The following is a 20672-nucleotide window of genomic DNA, read 5'->3' on the forward strand; positions in this document are numbered from 1 at the left end:
ATATAAAGTGTAATGTTTACAGCAGTGCAAATGCAATACAATACGATATGTGCAAAATTTACTTTATAAAATAATTCTATATTTAGAATTACGGCGCTTCCCTTCGGCCTGCATTACCTCTCTTCACCACACGATGGCGTTTGTGGCTGCATTCCTGGCGTTGGCGGGCAGTGAGCGCATCATAGGGAGACCTGCGCGCCTGCGACTCTAACCAGCGTGAGATTCCTCTCTCTCCTCATAAGCGACACGAGTGTTCATCTATCACCAGTCTCTCCTCCTTCATTACCTCCTCTCGACCGTACCAGCATGCCTTCCAACCAGGATTTACAAGGTATGTAGTTGTCGCTAATCTGTTTTTATTAAACTGATGCTTTATTTACGCGCGAAGCATGTTTTTGTTCTGTGCGCGTGTGTGTGCGTCGTTAGCGGCCGACTGTCCTTATCTCATGCCTGCAAGTGTACCAGACAACCTGGACAAAACATCCAGACGGGTGTATTATAACGGTCGCTATGTCTCATTTTTCAGGCGGGAAAACCTTCGGGTTGCTCAAAGCACAGCAGAGGGAGAAGCTGGAAGAAATCAATAAGGTAAATAAACTAACGTTGATGGGTTATTTTTATCTCAATCTGGAAGCGAGTTTATTTCATTGGCATTGAACCGCCTCCATTCAAGCTTGAGTTCCCAAACGCTTTGTCTGTAAACATCAGTGAGTTTTTAATTTGAGTTCCCTTCTTCACCGTGGTCACTGTTAAATGTTATTTTGGACAGCAGCGGAATTGTTAAGCTCGGTTTTACAGTAACATGACCTAATTTAGTTAGACAGCTCGACCACATTAAGCCGCAGATCATTTCACAATCCAGAGCAAGGCTGTGTCTCAACCTATTGAGCTGCCTACGAAGTCAGGCTTTTCTCCATATTTCTGCTGCATGCTCGAGGCTGTGAAAATGATCAAAATCGCTGTCTCGGTAGGCAGCTAGGCTAACGTTCAATAGGATTTGAAAGACAGCTCAGCTCAGCCCGCGCGTGAGTCATCCACTACTGCGTTAAAGGGTTAGTTCACCCAAAAATGAATATTATACCATTAATAATTCACCCTCAAGCCATTCTAGGTGTAGCTTATATGACTTTATTTTTTCAGCCAAACACAATCGGAATTATAATAAAAAATATCCTGGCTCTTCCTAGTTTTATGATGGGAGTAAATTATAGGCCTACCTGGTCAAAAAAAGTGCATCCATCCATTATAATAGTAATCCATTTGGCTTCAAAAGTGCGGGAAGACCTGTCAATCGCATCACAACGGAGCAATAGCAAACCCCATGCCTTGTCTTGCCCTACATTTTCAGTTTTTTTTTTTTCATTTTGCCATTTCACTTGGGTAAATATGTCACAATAGGGAAGAAAAGACTACTGCAACTTTCATTTCATGCCAATGTTAACATTTTAAGTATAAGAGGTGACCTGGTCTTGGGCTTTTCAGACAATCCCAGACCTTTACGCAAAACCCAAGAGGCTTATTTTCTTGACCCGTGTTATTTTAAAGCTAATATTTAAAATCAGCCCTCTTTGAAGTGATAAGAGGCAGCGTGTCCCCCCGCAGCCGGCTGTCTCTGTGCTCTCAGACGGGAAACAGGTGTCTGTGATCCAGCATGAATAGACCCATTATGTAGGAAAGAGATGGAGGAGTGGGCAGCAGTGGCATTTGAGCTTCTCTCTCTCTCTCTCTCTCTCTCTCTCTCTCTCTCTCTCTCTCTCTCTCTCTCTCTCTCTCTCTCTCTCTCTCTCTCTCTCTCTCTCTCTCTCTCTCTCTCTCTCTCTCTCTCTCTCTCTCTCTGGTGGGAGTGACAGCTTGGTTTGGTCACATGGATATTTAGAAATGAGAAAATAAGGTCATGGTCTGGCCTACATCTGGAGCACTTACCTGCGCATAGTGTAGAGGGGAATCTCTGGAAACGGGTCAATAGCATGTAATATAAAATGATAACTTGTATTCAAAATGCGTTTGAAGCAAATGGAAATTCACAATCCATTTTCTAAATTCATTGTTAATGATTCATGATTGGGTGTGGCAGTAATTCTTTATCAAAATGTCATTACTCGGTCTTCTGGTGAAACAACATACTGTGATGTATGCCAGAATTTTCCAATCATTTGGTCTGCATTAACTGCTCCCTTTTCTTACAATCACCCTCCAGCTCACTTTCAGATCTGCCTCCATCTTTTCCACAATCTTTTCTTCTGTATTGTGTCAAAATAATTTCCCATTTAATTATCCTAGATATTATTCTTAATACCGTTATGGGTTATTCTCATTATTTTAGTACAGTAATATCAGTATATCATTTTGTGTGTCTTTTATGGCCGTACTGAACTTAGGTAAAGTTGGTTTTATATTCGCATATTCGCACATTCGCGGACTTCCGCGTTCAATAACTCGTGAACTAAACGTTGTTGCTACACAAAACACCTATCACATATAACTACACATATAACACCAGAAGCTACAACCTATTTTTCCTCAAAACGATCTTTCCTTCGCAGTGGACAAAATACATTGATCTCTATGCGCAGGCTTCTAAGAAGGGACCATCTGCAAAGTGCAAACCTGAAGGAAAGCTCGTTTTGAGGAAGAATAAAATATTGAAACAATGTTATTTGTGTAGGAACAATATTCAGCTCACGAGATATTCAATATCTCGGTGAATATCTGAATATAAAACCAAATTTACCCAAGGTTCAGACTGGATCATGACCTTCAGTACCACATACGTGGACAGCGCCACGAACATAGTCAAGTTTTCAAAAAAAAAGTTGCCAAACAGGGTAAACATAGTTTTAGGTTTGATATTTGATGCGTATTCACCTAGACTGCTTTAGTTTACTTTTGTGTATTCTACATACAGTACGCAAATATTTTTATGTAAAACTTACAGTAATTCACCAAATGGATTTTTTCATGTTCCAAAGGTTGTAGTACTTTCCTAGTGACCAGACTGACTTACTACAGGTCAAATTGTGACAATACCACCCTTACTGTACGTAAAATTGTCAAATATGTTTATGAAAAATTACTGTAATTCACCTAAAGTATTTTTTCATGTTCCTAAGGGCGTAGTGCTTTCCTAATGACCTGACTGACTTACTACAGGTCAAATTTTGCCAATAACTCCCTTACTGTACATACAGTACACAAACACTCAGGCTAACCATAAGCTACATTAGCATTAGCAAGACAGTGTCAACTGAGTGGCACAAGCTGCTAAACCACGTATCACGAGCCCCGAACCATTCCGGTCGTGGGTTCGAATCCTGTGTGGAACATGCCCAGACCGCAAGAGGTACTGTGGCCTTAAGTGGTGGAAAAGTTGCTTCTTTTCCAGATATGGTGTCTATATGTGAAGGAACTCAATAAATTCCAACATGCAGCAAAGGTATATAAACAATTATAATTTTTAGTTGATTCTTACTTGAAGTATGGACCTTATGCACAAAAACACAACTTCCCAGTAGCGCAATGAGATGAGAGTCAGGCATCTGACCCAGAGATAGTGGGTTCAAGCCCGTGTGGAACGACTTTATAAAATTGTGTGTAATGTTGTGTCATATCGATTCCTTTATTATTTAACATTGTACTAATCTTTTTTCCTCTTGGGTTAGAAATAAGTTTGTCTTGTTCATTATGTGTTCATTCTCATCTGAACTTCTGTTCATTTTGAGTTAATTTTCACCTGTACTTCTGAACCAGCTATTTTTTCATGTATGTTCAATTTCTGCTGTTTTTACTCTTCCTGCTCTTGCTACTGCTTCAGGGGCTTGGCCCCGTATCGCTGCTTGCAGCTATATTTCCACTTGTTCCTTAACCTGTAACCAAGAATACTAACACACACAGACACAGTTTCTTCAAGATTGGATTTGGCCAGGCTTTAACAATAAACAGGAGAGTATTCTCAAAACATCAAGATAACATGTTCTTTCTCTCACACTTTAAATCAACTGTAAAGTAAAGACTTTAACTAAAAAATGGTCTCTCAACTATAGACTTTGAAGTCTATAGTTGAGAGACCATTTTTTAGTTAAAGTCTTAGTATTCTTGACCCCTGCTGAGACCATTGCTATCAGGGTACCCTAGAAAAGCAGATGGATGTAGGAACACCTGTTAAAGAAGTCCATATTTCATCTCTGGAAGCCGGGCTAAATGAGCAAGCACTGTTACTGCATTCCTGGCATGGGCCAGACCCTTCAGTCACACCTCAGATATCAAATACAGACATTTAAAGGATACATTAAATAACATTTTCGATAATCACACTGGTAATTTCTATAACAAAGTAAAATCTCATAAGCCTAGAGAAGTCATTCAACTCATTTGATATTTAGAAGGAAAAATATTGATTAATACCTTGATTAAAATCACTCATTAGAATCCAGAATCCACTTCTTCGGGACTTCATAACAAAAACTAAACTTGAATCATTACAATAAGGGTGTTGCTTATTTATAATGTTGAAAATATGCTTAAGCTAAAATCTTTACCGTTATTTTAATCAATGAAATAAATGTGTTGTACAAGGAACAGCAGTTCTAATACTTACTTTTATCTAAAACATTTATCAAAATGAATTGAGTAGAGTGATCACTAGGAACATACTATAACCTTTGGAACATGGAACAAGCTGAAATTACAGTATTTTTTTCATAATAATATGTATGTACTGTACTTACAGTAAGGTCGATATTGGCAATATTTAAACTGTAGTAAGTCAGTCTAATCACTAGGAAAGTACTACAACCTTTGGAATATAAAAAAAAAACATTATAGGTGAATTACAGTTTATTACATAAACATATGTAATAAACATGTAATAATGTGTATTACATAAACATATTTGATGATTGTACAGTAAGGGAGGTATTGTCAAAATGTCACCTGTAGTAAGTCAGTCGGGTCACTAGGAAAGTACTACAACCTTTGGAACATGAAAAAATACTTACAGTGAATTACAGTAATTTTTACATAAACTTATTTGTCAATTGTACATACAGTAAGGGTGGTATTGTCACAATTTGACCTGTAGTAACTCAGTCTGGTCACTAGGAAAGTACTACAACCTTTGAAACACGAAAAAATACTTACAGTGAATTACAGTAATTTTTTCATAAACTTATTTGTCAATTGTACATACAGTAAGGGTGGTATTGTCACAATTTGACCTGTAGTAACTCAGTCTGGTCACTAGGAAAGTACTACAACCTTTGAAACACGAAAAAATACTTACAGTGAATTACAGTAATTTTTACATAAACTTATTTGTCAATTGTACATACAGTAAGGGTGGTATTGTCAAAATGTCACCTGTAGTAAGTCAGTCGGGTCACTAGGAAAGTACTACAACCTTTGGAACATGAAAAAATACTTACGGTGAATTACAGTAATTCTTTCATAAACATATTTGATAATTGTACGTACAGTAAGCGAGGTATTGTCACAATTTCACCTGTAGTAAGTCAGTCCTTTCACTAGAAAAGTACTACAACCTTTGGAATATTAAAATAAAATCACTATAGGTGAATTACAGTTTATTTCACAAACATATGCAATAAAAATATGTAATAATATATGTAATAATATGTTTATTACATAAACATATTTGATAATTGTACAGTAAGGGAGGTATTGTCAAAATTTCACCTGTAGTAAGTCAGTCTGGTCCGTAGGAAAGCACTACAGCCTTTTGAACACGAAAAAAAACTTACTGTGAATTACTGTAATTTTTTTAAAAACATATTTGTCAACTGTACGTACAGTAAGGGAGTTTTTGAAAAAATCTCACCTGTAGTAAGTCAGACTGGTCACTGGGAACATGCTACAACCTTCGGATAGTAAAAAAATCCCTTTGGTGAATTAATGTAATTTTATTCTAAAAAGTACTTATGTAAATTATGTACAGTGAGGCAGGTTTCCTAAATACAATCATTATAATGCACTTTTTATTGTTGCTAAAGTACAATCAATAGCATTAGAACACACAATGTGAGAGATATTTGCTGGTACATCTGTAGTTTGCAAAAATGTAGTTGTCTGTTTGCACACAATGAAAAAAAAGACAACTTTTTAGACGGTCCCTATCTTGTTCACCGCACTACATTGGACATTCAGTGAACATTCGCAAGTTTGTATGCCATTAAAACAATACTTGCCCATTTTGATCGATTGTGGAAAATGTTGTAGTTCACCATCCTTGTCCTATAGATCATGTAGCTGCTTTTATTTTGCAAAAATATGCTTTATTGCATATGTTATTGAGACACTTTTTAAGCAAAAAAGTGTGAATGTGCGAATATAAAACCAACTTTACCTAAGTCCGTACTGAAAGCAACAATGGACCATTCACCTCAGATCTTAAATAAACAAAATAAAAAGTTCAAACTGTCAACTCAGTGTATTTTATGACAAATATTGTATCAGTAACTCAGTATGTATTTTTAATAATGTTAAAATGGTGTAGTATTCATGAATTTGATTATTATCCATTTCGTTGGAAGTGCAGGAAGCTTGCCAAGAGAGTTCGCCCACGCATTCTTTTGATAGGCTGTGATTTTTGATTGACTTTATCGCTTCTCATAATCGCTTCGCACCTAGTGTTGACAGACAAATAATTTGTTGCTGGAATCTTATCGCACCGTGTCTCGTATACAGTGTTATGTGGACCCTTATTTTGAAATGTAGTTTTTTTCTTTTAGTTCCTGTTTCCCGCTCTGTTTCTCAGTTGTTCTTGTCAGTTCTCGTTATGCATGGTGTGGTTTGCGTTATTCTCTTGCCTGTTCATTCTGAGTTTTTGGACAAGTGTTTTGTTTTTGAATCACCTTCATCTTTGTGCTTGCTGACCACAACGTAACCCTTATATGGGGGAAATGGCTATAATATCAAATATTGCAATATTGAGCCACACAAAATCACTGCAAGAGAAATTCCTTCACCAAAAGAGCCCTTAATGCTTACTAATCTGAGGACTCAGTATTGAAATACTGCAGACCAGTGAAAAGCAAACGCTGTGCGTATCAAATTAAACAAACTCACAGTTTTTAAGTTTTGGTGTCCAGGAATATTGATGTGTAGTCGTGACTGAGGTAGAAGGCGGCACTTAAGCTCTTCATCTCTCACTGTGACTCAGAGGGCTGATTCTCACAGCATAGTTTTCACCGTGCTGATGAGTCATAATTAAATGTTCTAGGTTGCTTGATGCTCCTTGGGAACGTATAGATCCACACACATGCTGTTTGCTTTTAAAGCCTTCACTTAGTCAGCAGCATCTCGCACCACCCATAATCAAAATCCACTCACACACGCACCCACACACACTGTGTGATCGCCCTTATACTCATACACACACTCTCTTTAATGCTTCACTGATAGTGAAGTCCCATATCCCGCATGTGGATCTTTGATTTATGGGCCTCAGTCAGAATCTTGTCATGTCATTGATCATTAACAGCGATGTTAGAAAAAACCGACCAGTGTTGTGTTAGTCTTTATTTCCTATTACATCATTGCCATGGACCAGTGGTAGTTCGAATGTTTACAAGCTTGAGTGAACCTTTCTGGAATGATGGCTTTGGCAAGCTTGATGGCTTTCGAACTCCCTAAATGAACTTTGTTTTGGGCTGATTAGAGATAGGCTATCACACCATGCAAAACTGACAAACGGAAAGGCATCCCACAAAGCCTAGAAATATCAGAGAATTGTCTGAAAAAGTTAATAAAATCTGAATTAATTTATATGGGCAATGGCTCTAAAACTTTTAACCAGCTTGTTCTGTTATGATACATTTAAAAGTCCTTAGTTAAAAAATGTACATATAAATCTCTGCGTTAACATATGTACGGCGCATTTTACAGTATATTGAGACGGAGACGCCAGAACTGCAACTGATAGAATGCGCTGTAGCACGATACTATTTCTTCAAGAGCAGATCGTGGAGACATTTTAACTGTCCACCATCAAAAATCGTGATATCACACACCACTACATCCATGCAATAAATGCACGTTCTTAAATAAGTAAAGTTTTCTAGCGAATTTTACCTGCTCATGGCATGACCCATTTTAGTGGCGGCCAAACAACACTTTAAAATCAGTCAGAGTAGAAATGTATATTAATATTTACAAGTAACTTACAACTTGTAAGTTGATAACTAGGTGATAATTTGTCAGCCTCTGCTTTTCCGCTACACACTGTAGCTTGAGTGTATAACACCCCTCACAGTTACTTTCAGCTAAGAAAAGAAAAATAGCCTTCTGCAATATTTGGGTTTATTTTTTTGATTGGTTGGGTTTTCTTCAGCCCTTTATCATACTTCTTAACACACAGCCCACCTTAGATTGTTTTTAATCAATGCACAAATCATAAAAAACAGAATAACACAATATGTGCCTAAATTCTGATTGGGTGGGCAAGGCAGACATTTGTGGGGGCTCAGCCCACCCCTGCCCATGCCTAGATCCAGCCCTGTTCCTAGAACTTAAATCGTTCCCAGAATCCCAGTTCCTGTTGTGTGAACACGGCAAAAAGTGGGTGCTGGCGCCATTAGTTATAAGAACTGTGAGAAGGTTCCTCTGGTGTGAAAGCCCCTAATGAAATGATCAGTTGTTGGGTCTTTATACAGGTCAATATACAGCTGTCTTTGTTTTAGGTAGGGAATCATTATATTTGGGTGTTATTTGGGCACTCTGCTCACACTCTGGTCTTCTGCCATGAGGAAGAACAACCATAATCATATGATTATCATTCATCCACCCTGTCTTTTCCAGTTACAGATCATGCTCACTTTTTCACTCTCTATTTGCAGGAGTTTATGGAAGATCAGAAGTACCGGGATGAGGAGGATTTACCAGAGAAGTTGGATTCTTTTAAAAGTAAGAGTTGAAAACTAAAGGATAGTTGAAACATTTTAAAAACACATTTTCTCCAATGTTTATATCCGCACGTTTCATTGTTTGTGGCGTGAATGCTAAGAGAGTTTGAGTGGGTGTTTAGTCATGTGTGATTGACTTGCTTTCTTCATATGGTCTAGCAGGAATGTGCTGGTCTTGCTCCTTGTTGTTGTTGTTTTAGCGCTAAGGATTTTTTGGACATGTGCTTCTTGTGGGAGAGAAAATGTGTGTGAGTGAGTGAACTGGAATGTAAACGAACAATCCTCTGAGTCTTTTGGTCATAGCTTAAATGTGTTTTTGTTTCTGAAGTCATCTTCCTGCTCTTTCTAATGTTTACCCTTCTTAAAAGATGACCCATTAAGGTTTGAAGTAAATATTTACTTTTTTTCCAGGTAGTTGTTGTTCCAAGTAAGAAATGTTTTTCTTTGTAATAACTTTCTCTGTTTTGTTTTTTTTAAAGGGATGGGATGCTTGGGGAAAAAAAAATGTGTGTTTGTATATACACATTAGAACTCTAAGAGAGTGTTGAACGGATTCTGACTAACTTAAACATCTCTGATTGGCCATTGTGTTCACACAGTTTCTTTCAGTCAGAAATGCATCAGATTATGGAATAAAATGGGTTGCGATTTTCATGTTGACTTTAGACTCAAGGGACTCTAAATTATTTACTACCAGCTGTCCACAGTGTGTACATTTGGGTTTGTGGGTCATTATCAAGAGGGAGTGATCAGGTTAAAGGGGTCAAGTGGCTCTCAATGTTACAATGATTTCTTGTTAAACAGAGGGAGAAAATAGCTAAAAGGACAGAAGTCAAAGACACAATTGACAGGAGTAGAGCTCAACCCTCGAGATTGCTCTTGACACTGTGGAAATGACACTCTCTCTGTCTCTCTCTCTCTCATGCGCGCACACACAGTCTGAGCACTTGCCGCAGTGTTTGACCCACTAATGTCAGTATGCGTGTATGCCGCTGCCCTAGCTATATCCAGAAATGAAATGAGTGTTTGGAGAAACAGAATAGGCTACAGTTGAGAATAAGAGGGGATGCTATCCAAAAAATAAAACCATTTAGAGAGAGAGTGATTCAGGCAGGGAAAATTATGAGTTACATTTAGGCAGCGTCAGTGCATTTGGATGGACGACCTCTCTTGCCAGCTCTGTTTCACACGCACTCATTCAGCTCGAGGCTGAACAGGCTGTGTTTGTGTTCACAGGGGGCCATTGTAACCCTCTCCTTCCCATCAGCCTCCTCTCACGGTGACTCCGTTACACTTTCAATGTGTCCACTCCAACAGAAGCCACATTGTAAGATTGAAACAACACAGAATGAGAGAGGAGGAAGAGAGAGAGAGGAAATACTATGGAACTAGAATAATCTAGCAAAATCAAATAGAACAAGGATTCAGATCTGGTACTAGCTGTCCTCATTTACAGATATAGCTGGCCATCCTTTTGTGAAATAAAGGCCCTAATTTCAGTTAAAATCGCTGAGAAAAAGCAGGGCTTTCCAAAATTCCTCCTGTTGTTTCCATCTGATTCCCCTTGTTTTGTGTTTGTGTGTTTTTATGCTTTGTACATTTGCATTGTTCTTGCTGAACTATTAAAATGTTTGTTTTTTCCAATCCACAGATAAATATGCAGAGTTTGACCTGAACGATCAGGGGGATATCGGTAAGTGTGTGTGTGCATGTGTAGTTAAGTCTGAGTTTTAGTGAGGAAGGGCTCTTTTGTCATGCCCACTGTGTAGGTGATACCATGCTTGATAGATGGGAAACATGAGAACACCTGTGACCAACTTAACGATCACTGTCATGTGCTTTAGAAAGAGTAGGAGTGACTCAAGAGAGATTGAGAAGTTGCTGTGTGCTGTAAATTTGCATTGTGGAAAATGGTTCTGTTTCATTGTCAAAACAACATGGAATAAAGGTTGAGCAACAGTTTCAAGAAAATCAACACACTGATGAAAAAATTCTATATTTTTTTTAAATCTGCATTTTTCATCAATGTAAACAATTAAAACATCTAATACAGCTCTGTGACTGATGCAACCACAATGTACAGTAGGTGGGGTTAAATCATAAAAAATAAAAAATTATATATATATATAAAAAAATGTATGAAAAATAAGTAATAACAGCTCAAGCTCACTTTTCACAATGCAGTCAAATCTTTTTAAAAATACCTTCTTTTTTTTATTTTTTACTCGAATGCATTTCTATGCAAATGACAGGCTTGCCCATATCAGATGTTGGAGGAAAGTGGCATAGGCCATCATGGATGATTCATGGTATACTTGCACAAATGTGTGGTTTGTGATTAGCAAGCATGTTTATATGAGAGAGCGTGGGACACTAAAATGTAATACACAATGAGGATAAAATAAGTCTTTGAAATCTTTCCATTAATGCAAATGATGTGGGCAGATCTGTGACAGTTCTTTGTTTGGTGTTGTAGTAAGCCCTGTTGCTGTTTCTCACACCCAGCACATTGCTAAAGTTTAAATGCATTTCTGTGAGTGTTAGGGCTGTGCAAAACAACATAACTAGTCTGTTTTAAGTAAACTCTTTATAAATTGTTTTTTTTATATCATGTTCACCATGTCAATCAGTTTCTTAGAGGACACTTTTCTTTTCTTTTTTTTCTTAAACCATTTTTATCTTGATACCAGACTTTAAAAAAATCCAGCTGCATGTGTATAGGCCGTGCAGTCCTTCAAAAGGGTTAATGAAAGATATTCAACAAATATTTTGCACTAAATAATGACCTCATTAACTAGTTAATTGATGGACAACTAGTCAGCCATGCCATCTTTAGTAGAGATCTATCTGTCAAGCTGTGAGTGTCTGTGTGTAGTAGTTCTCTGTTGGTATGATAAAGGTGTTTGTGTGATGGCTGTATGCGTTTCCTTGACAGACATGATGGGCATGAAACGAATGATGGAGAAGTTGGGTGTGCCAAAGACTCATCTGGAGATGAAGAAAATGATCTCGGAGGTGACTGGGGGCGTCAGTGACACCATCAACTACAGGGACTTTGTGAAAATGATGCTTGGCAAGCGATCAGCTGTTCTCAAACTGTAAGTGTGTGTTCAAACATGTTTCTTCGAATTATTTTGCATGTCCATTTTGTTTTTAATATTGGCAAGTGTCATTATGCAGAATTGTTGGACTCTCCTGCTTTAACTGAGTCCAGCTATTTTTAGATATGTTGACGTGTGTGTGTGTGTGTGTTTAATCTTGTCCGCACATCCAGTGCAGGATCAGCATATCTGTGCCATTATCTCTGTGGGAGAGGGATCTGCTGTGACAGGTGATGTCGTCATCATGAGACACTAAGGGTTGAATCAATACCAGAAATTTGGCTTTAGTACAGTACAGCCTTGGTACCTCAATATCAATACTAAATCGATACCTAAGGCAATAACTAAATGGCCTTGAGTGACTGATAAAATTAAACTGTGGCTGCCAATTATTAATTTTGGAATTATCAAATGAAATGGGGGAAAAAATACATTGTTTTGGTGGTCTTGACAAATTTAAATGTCGTTGTAAAAAATTAGGGATGCTCCGCTCAGGATTTTCTGCAGCGGATACCGACTACCAATTTCTTTTCATCATGATCAGCCAATCTTGATCCTTCAAGTTATATGTAAGCTCTCTGTTGACTGTCACTTTTAACCCCTTACACTCTGAAGGCATTTTTTATTATTTCACGTGTAAGTGGCATAGGCCTACTTAAAAGTAATGGCTTATACCTTTACTAGAAAAAGGGTATCAAGTACATTCTCATTTGATAGAAAAGCTTTCAAATTTTGAAGAAAATATATTTTGATCATGTTTAGTGGCTCTTCGTGTTACAACACTGCGGAGAAACCCCCAGAAAAAGTGATGCAATTTATTGATTTGTATTGTTGTTATTCACACTTGACATGATGATTATTAGAAAGTATGACAGTTCATTAATTAAATTGTTCACACAACAATTGCATCTGGGCCAAATTTTGTGTTGATATCTTAAAGCAATCAAAAGTTACATGGCATTTGGAACCATGGTAGCCTTTTTATCAAAAGTCCAAGAACCTTTCCAAACAAGTGAAACATAACTTAACATAGCTTGCATGTGTAAATGCCACTAAACATACAAATATTTATAATTGCATATAAATAACAAGTAATAAGAACCTGGTTGATGAGTGATGATCTTCCAGTGCTGTTTCAGCTGTGCGCTTCTATTCCATGGCATATGGCAAATCAAGACCTGTTAATCTGAGCGATCAAACCAATCCATGCGCACTCCAGCTATAAAACCGTGTCTAGTTGGTCTCGACACATCATCCCGACTCCCTACCCAAACCTGAGATCCAGCTTCCATTGGTTGAACTTTTAAATGATGTTGGAAAACACAGTGTCATGATCACAACAAGATCAGATCCAGGAAGTCCTTTAGCCAGGCAGCATGTCATGTCACTTTGTGAGGATTTTCTAAAGATCTATGTATCAAGGTATGTTGTGTGTCGAGACGACTAGCTCTAAATCGTTATTGTTTTTTTGATGGCCGATGCCGATATCTTAGAGAGCAGGATAGCCGATATAAAGCCTATATATATATATACATACACACACTTTATATTTATTTGTATTCAATATTTTATAAATTAGGAAACAAATCTTTAAAGGGGTGGTAAAATGCCCTTTTCACCAGATGTAAAATAAATCTCTGATGTCCCCAGTGTGCGTGTGAAGTTTTAGCACAAAATACCCCACATATATTGTTATATAGCATGTTAAAGTTGTCAGTTTTTGAGGGTTTGCAAAAACGTACCATTTTGTGCCTGGCCTTTTAAATGCAAATGAGCTGCTGCAGAGGGCGGGGTTTCAAGAGCTTGTGTGTGTTAGCAGCTGCCTCACGCAGAGACACTAAAATGACAGAAACTGTTCTGCCTTTAATGTTAAAACGGAGTCAGACAAAGATGGAGAGACTCAAGAAGTGACAACATGTTGAATGCAACAGGATGTCTCTGAATGGTTAGTTGATGAATTTGTTGCTGATGTGGTGTTCTTCATTGAACTATCTTTAAATCGCTCGTATCGTATAGGAACTGTTGTGAGTTACACACAGAGTGACTTTCTATTGCATGTGAAAAGACGGATGCTAAAGTTTGAGCTGAATCACAAATTCTCTCTTATACAACAACTCTTCCTCTTCTCAATATGGACTGAGTGTTCCCAGGGGCGGGGTTTATGTACATTTTAGGGTTGGTGTCACTAACCCGAGAGGAATGTCGTGTAGCCTTGTTTTTTTTATTGCTTCCGCATTGCCACGTGAACCGAAATTATCCCGAAAACGTTTTATCTGTACAAAGGTAAAGGGAAGGGAGGGAGGCCTTCACAGGGGAGAGACTAGTTGACACTTCAGGACTATGTTGTCGTCGTGTCCAGGCACACGTCCTTCATCAGATCCGGATACGGCCTGGATCTGGCGGATTGTGGTAAACCTTGGGATAAACGGAGTGACTAATATTAGCGTAGACGCCATCCTTCTTATGATGTAACGAGTACATCAGGATTTATGGGAAGTGTTCCTGGTTCCGGCTGATCTAAACTATGCAGCCTAACATTGAGTTATAGAAGTCTATAATGTGTTATGTGTATGCTAGGCCAAAGAGAGGTGTTTTTAGTCTAGATTTGAACTGACAAAGTGTGTCTGCATCCCGGACAATGTTAAGAAGATAGTTCAAAAGTTTTGGTGCTAAATAGGAAACGGATCTTTCGCCAGCAGTATATTTTGATATTCTAGGTATTATTAACTGGCCGGAGTTTTGAGATCGCAGTAGACGTGAAGGACTATAATGCGCTGACAGCTCGCTCAAGTACTGGGGAGCTAAACCATTTAGTGCTTTGTAAGTAATCAGCAATATTTAAAAATGTATACAATAATTAATAGGGAGCTAATGCTGAGTTGACAGAACCGAGCTAATATGGTCATACTTCCTGGTTCTGGTAAGAACTCGAGCTACTGCGTTTTGGACCAGCTGTAGTTTGTTTATTAAGCGTGCAGGGCAGCCACCCAGTAGAGCATTACAATAATCTAGCCTTGATGTCATGAACACATGAACTAATTGTTCTGCATTTTTCATTGAGTGCATATGACGTAATTTAGATATATTTTTAAGATGGAAAAAATGTGGTTTTACAGATACTAGATACATGACTTTCAAATGAAAGATGGGTATCAAAGAGCACACCCAGATTCCTAACCGACAACAAGGACTTGACAGACTTGACAGACTTGATAGTATCCCTACTTAAAATTAATATGCAAATGGTGTCATGTAATATGATTTTTTTCACCTGGACACACTTGTATACAGTAACATTTGTGTGCACACACACATATTGTTGGGTGGGATAGAAGATACAGCTATCCCTAATTAATTATGGCTGTTAGTGACACAAGTGTAGATCAAGGTACCCTTGAACAAATCCCTAGTCTCAGTGAAAGCGATGAACAAAACCTTCAACTTCTTGTTTTCGGTTTCATTTTTGGGAAAGACATAGTTGTAGTTTAAAGTTGTCTGTGACAAACACTAGTTTGTGCCAAGTTTCATGATTCATTGAAACCATCTTAAGCCATTATCACAAGGCCTTTTAGTGGACACACAGATTGGAGTTTAGAAGTCTCTCACACAAAAGTGCTCAGATTTGAGAATCACAGTATGAACAGCCATTGGAGGTGTCATGGTGTAAACGCATATAAAGTTGAATGAAACCGATATGATTGTGGTAGACATTGTGGAGAATGCAGGCAACATTTAGCAGTTAGGATAAAACAAAGGAATCCTGTATGAAACGTTTTATAGTGCACTAGGCGGAAGTTGGCATGTGACATTTTGAAAATGAATTGCATTCCCCTCTTCAGTAAACTACACAATTTGTGGAGTGGTTTCTGTCTGTAACTCTATCGAATGAATTATGTGCTGAAGTTGTGTTCAAATCCTATAATCCTACACATTTTGAATGGGTGATTTGTGACTAGCTGTTAGTTGACTTAGGGCTTGTTAAGGGCTTATGAGAGATGTTTAAGGTTTACCTGAAACAGAAAGTCGCATGGTCTGAATAGATCGGTCAGCAGTTCTTCACCGTCACGGTCATCCTCTGTTCTCACTTTTATCTCATAAATCCAGCCTTTTCGGCTCCTCAAGCTGGTCCAATTTATTTTCTCTTGCAGTGCACTTATGATCTCTAGCTTTCTTTACAAATCTACTTGTTTTGCTCAGTGGGAAGCTGCGATTGCTTGTAGCCAGTGCTGGACACAGACTGGACATCACAACGCATTTTAACTCCCTGTGTGCGGTGTTCTTAAATATCTGTATTTAGACATAGAAGCCTTATGTGCCTAACATGTATGTGCATATTATACATGGTAACCTCTGATGGCATGTTTTATTGTTGTATTATATATAAATTACAGTTGATTTAATAGTGTTAAGTTATGTTGCATATTTAATTGATAATTCAAACAAACTTTTAAAGCTAATTTTATTTTAAGGAGCACCTTTTTTGGTTTTCTGACAGACTAGAAATTAATGGACACACTTACATTCCTTTGTAGTGGTTGGGAGAGTAAACTTGCACATAAAAATACTTGCCAATCTAATGGCTTAAATAGTTTACCACAAATGTTTATAATATTTAAATCAAGTTTCTGATTACTCCTAGGAGCCAAGAGGTGTTAATTTATTTAAATATATATATATATCTACATCCTTGTTCTGGAATATTTTAAATCTGATGGTTGAAATTGAATTACTTACTTTACTGAAGAAATGTCCTTTTTTCTCCTACAGGGTTATGATGTTTGAGGACAAAGCTAACGGAAGCAGCGATAAACCCGATGGACCCCCACCCAAACGTGACATCACCAGCCTACCATAGTGCAGTGGAGATGGATTTGATTGGCGTCCCTGCATTCGCCCATTTACCATTAGGTGCTAGGTTTCTATAGCCTTACCTAGAATCTTTTTGCCAAGATCCAGGGAAATCTTAGTTCATAGATGGACAAAATGAAGGGAAAAAGGGGAAATATGTCTATATATTTGCTGTGAAGAAGTCGAAGCGCAAAGTAGCTTTTTATAAGTAAACAAATGTATATATTTATATGAAAAAGGTTTTTTTTTTTTATAGTGTTTACAAGCACAAATCCTGTGGTTGAAGTACTAGTGAAGTGTAGTGTGTAACACTGCGTACAGTGTACTAAGTATAGTGTGTATGGGATGACAATTTTAGCTTGCAAGACAGATTTTAATTAAGATTGAGAATTAAGATTTTTCATGTTCCTCAATGTGTTTTTTTTTTGTTTGTTTTTTTTCTCAATGTTCATGTTTGCCAGTTATCTGGTATCTGCATTTTGGTAACTGCTCACCTTGTCCTATAGTGTGACCGTAGATGTGCGTGAGGCTCTTTTAAGATTCAGTTAGTGCTCCGCCATGAAACTGCTTTCCAAGACACAGGGAGTGAGTCGTCAAACTCTGTTTCTTGTCATCCTGTTTGTGCGTCCATTGACCGTAATCTGTAACATCATTGTACCGTATAAGCAATACACACATATTGTGCTGACACGCTTTGAATCACACTTTTAGGCAAGTTTTTATAAATGTTCCTGCTTAGGGAATGATGTTGTAGGAAGGAGGTGCCACTGATCACAGCTTTGTAGATCTGTAGGAGGGTTGGTTTTAGTCACTATAGCAGATTAGTTTGAAACCACTCTTTCCAAGTGCCTCACTCAGTTTAATGTAGAGGTTTTGAGTGAAGATTGAGTGAAGCATCTTTGAAATGGATTTTGTGAGTGCTTGCGTGTGTGTGTGTTTGGAATTTATTCTGTTGAATTGTTTTTGAGACATTCCAAGAATGCCGATGTGTGATGTAGTCCTTGGAAATGTTGTCATGTTTTTAACCCAATCAAAAATGTGCAGCTCTGATGCAAATATTCCAGTAGTGCTTTTGTCCTCTATTTTATTTTCTGCTGGCCTCAAGTTTTGTTTGTATAACATGTGCTATGTAAGGCAAGCAAAATTATCTTAAGAGGTATTTATTTAGTTTTTTGAATTAAGATGAAGACAAGTCAACAGTAGCAGGTGTGGCTTTCACTTCCATTTCAGATCTTATCTGCAAATAGCAAATTTTATTTGTCTCTGTCACATTGTATTTTGTAGGTTTTTTTTTCTGTGCCTCTGTTCAAGTTTATTTCATTTTAATTTTTCTCTTTAAATCAGTGAAGTGTAAATTGATGACTGCACTGTATTGCTATTTATTAGAAATGCATTTTAAACGAGTTAAAAGTTTTGTCAACATATTAATTAGCAGAGGCATTTGTAAACTAGATTTGTTTTAGTTTTTTTGCAAACACCAAAGGAAGTAAATACTCTACTGTTACACCTGAACTTATAGTGGATCTCTTTTGTTTGTTTGTTTGTTTGTGTGTGTGTAAGTGTGTAAAATTGTCCCCCAAAGTTGTGCAAAATGTGACAATCTCCCTTTTGTAGACATTCAGGGATGTCTTGATTTAGAGGGGGATTTTTTTTTTAAGGAAGTTTGCTCTTATCTTTCGTAATTCTAAAATTGCCAGTTTTCTTTTAGGGTTAGAGTTTTAGGTGTACTGTTACAATTATGATTAATTTTCTGTTGACACGATAGAAGTCTATGGTACACTGTTTTTTTGTAAGACTTTTTGCGGAGTAATATTGTGAAATATTATAACAATATAGAATAACTCTTCTCTGTTTAAATCATTTATATTCCTGTGATGGCAAAGCTGAATTTTCTGCCTCATTACTCCAGTCTTCAGTGTCACATGATCCTTCAGAAATCATTCTAATATGCTGATTTGGTGCTCAAGAATAATTTAATTAATATTGATGTTGAAAACATTGGTGCTGCTTAATGTGTTTGTGAAGACCGTTACCAATTCAAACGTTCTTAATTTGACATTTATTTGAAATAAAAATCTTTGCTAACATTATTAATGTCCTAACTGTCACTTTTCCAAACCTGCCCCTGGAGGGCCACTGTCCTGCCGAGTTTGACTCACCCCTGACTTAGATGTATAGACGGAAGCCATGATAAACCACATATATTTACACAAACACATGTCGTGCACATAAATAACTTAAGCACTTCAGCTGTAGCCTGTGAAACTAGCATGTCTGATCTCATCCATGTCCAAAAATATGCTGTAATTGTGGGTATTGTAATGTTCACAGGATGATATTAGTTATAGAGTTTGTTCCACCATACTTTGTTGTGTGTGTGTAAGGTATTTTTTGTATTTGTTTTAAACAAAGCATGGCGATAAAAATCCTTTACAATTACGGAACGACAAGAAAGGAATTCAAACACAACATTTTGCTCTGGAAAACAACAACAAACTAAACTACTTCACTTATGTTTGTGTTAACATTTTGAAAAACAGAAGTTTGTTTTGGGGCTTTTCCAGAATAGTGATAATGAAGAGGACCTTTTCATTAGAGTAAACCCAGTGGTCCAGCTCACTTCCTCATTAGACTTCTGTTTTGCAGATCTAGACAGAAGTGGCCTTGTTCTTACCCACAATCCAGTTCTTTATACAACTTATCTGTAAATGTGAAACAATGTTTAAAAATGAAGTCATTTTTACCTCCTCCACACAGTTAAACAGCAGGTCCATATCCTTCTCTTTCTGTCTTGAACCTTGTCTTTTTTTCACATTCTGCCTGAGAGACCCTAGAGAAAAAAAGTATACTTTATTGTATTTGAAATATATTCCCCTTTTCAATAGTACGTAGCAAATATACTAACAAACATCTAACACATCTAGATATATTAAAAGTATATTAGCATCATACTTTTCCCTATTTTCACAATACAACTTTTAATACACTTTGAAATAATTGTATTTTAGTATATTTTCTAAAAATGTATACTTGAAGTGAAAATTCAGTTTATTTTTAAAAATTGTATTTATTTGCACTTTATTAAAAGTATATTTTAACTGTGTGCTGGAAATGATCATTGCAACATTGCATTGAAAGTATACTTTCAAAATACATTAAAATATACAATAGTATTTTGTACAAAGTATAGCTGAGTTTTATTTATATTATAATGTACATTTGTTATTGACAATGTACACTTTAATTACAAATAAAATATACTTAGTACAAAATTAGTTGTTTCAAAATAGCACATGTTAACTAATCATTAACACACTTGAATAGCCTACTGATAATTAGTCTGGGGGGCAACATGATGCATTAAAACAAAAAAAGGAAATTTGCCCCACATTTCTTGTAATCTGGCAAAAATAACATCCGCAAGCACAGACTGAAGTTCCACATTACCAGTCATTTTGCATGAAATTATTAGTACTGTATTGTGTGTGGCTGTACTGTCCTACTGGTAGTCAGTTGAACAGCTTGAACGAGTGTCATAATGGACTAGTGTTGCTCCCTACTGGGATGAAATGGTAAAGCACAGCAATCGGTGGGGCACTCGGAGAGATTATATTTATTTAATGGTTTCAGGTTTACTGTATTTAAATAATGTATTTACATAATTGTATGTATTTTTAAGATCTAAAATGCTACTGTGACTGCAATACAAAATTATTTGTTAGTTATTATTATTATTACTACACTTTGTGGTTGTATCCAGATTAGGTCACTGAATGTAGACGGAACAGGGTAAAGTGAATCCAATCCT

At 37.1% G+C, this 20672-nt stretch overlaps 1 protein-coding gene across 1 annotated transcript; it reads left to right on the top strand.

Annotated features, from left to right (window-relative positions):
- Positions 1–95: 95 nt before the first annotated feature.
- Positions 96–18980, top strand: aif1l (allograft inflammatory factor 1-like). Its single transcript, XM_079607317.1, has 6 exons — positions 96–331; positions 527–588; positions 8850–8916; positions 10567–10608; positions 11851–12013; positions 16784–18980. The coding sequence occupies exons 1-6, from the start codon at positions 307–309 to the stop codon at positions 16869–16871; spliced, it is 447 nt and encodes a 148-aa protein (XP_079463443.1). The 5' UTR covers positions 96–306; the 3' UTR covers positions 16872–18980.
- The last annotated feature ends 1692 nt before the right edge of the window (positions 18981–20672 follow it).

Source organism: Phoxinus phoxinus (genome assembly GCF_949152265.1).
Source record: "Phoxinus phoxinus genome assembly, chromosome: 3".
NCBI classification, from domain to species: Eukaryota; Metazoa; Chordata; class Actinopteri; order Cypriniformes; family Leuciscidae; genus Phoxinus; species Phoxinus phoxinus.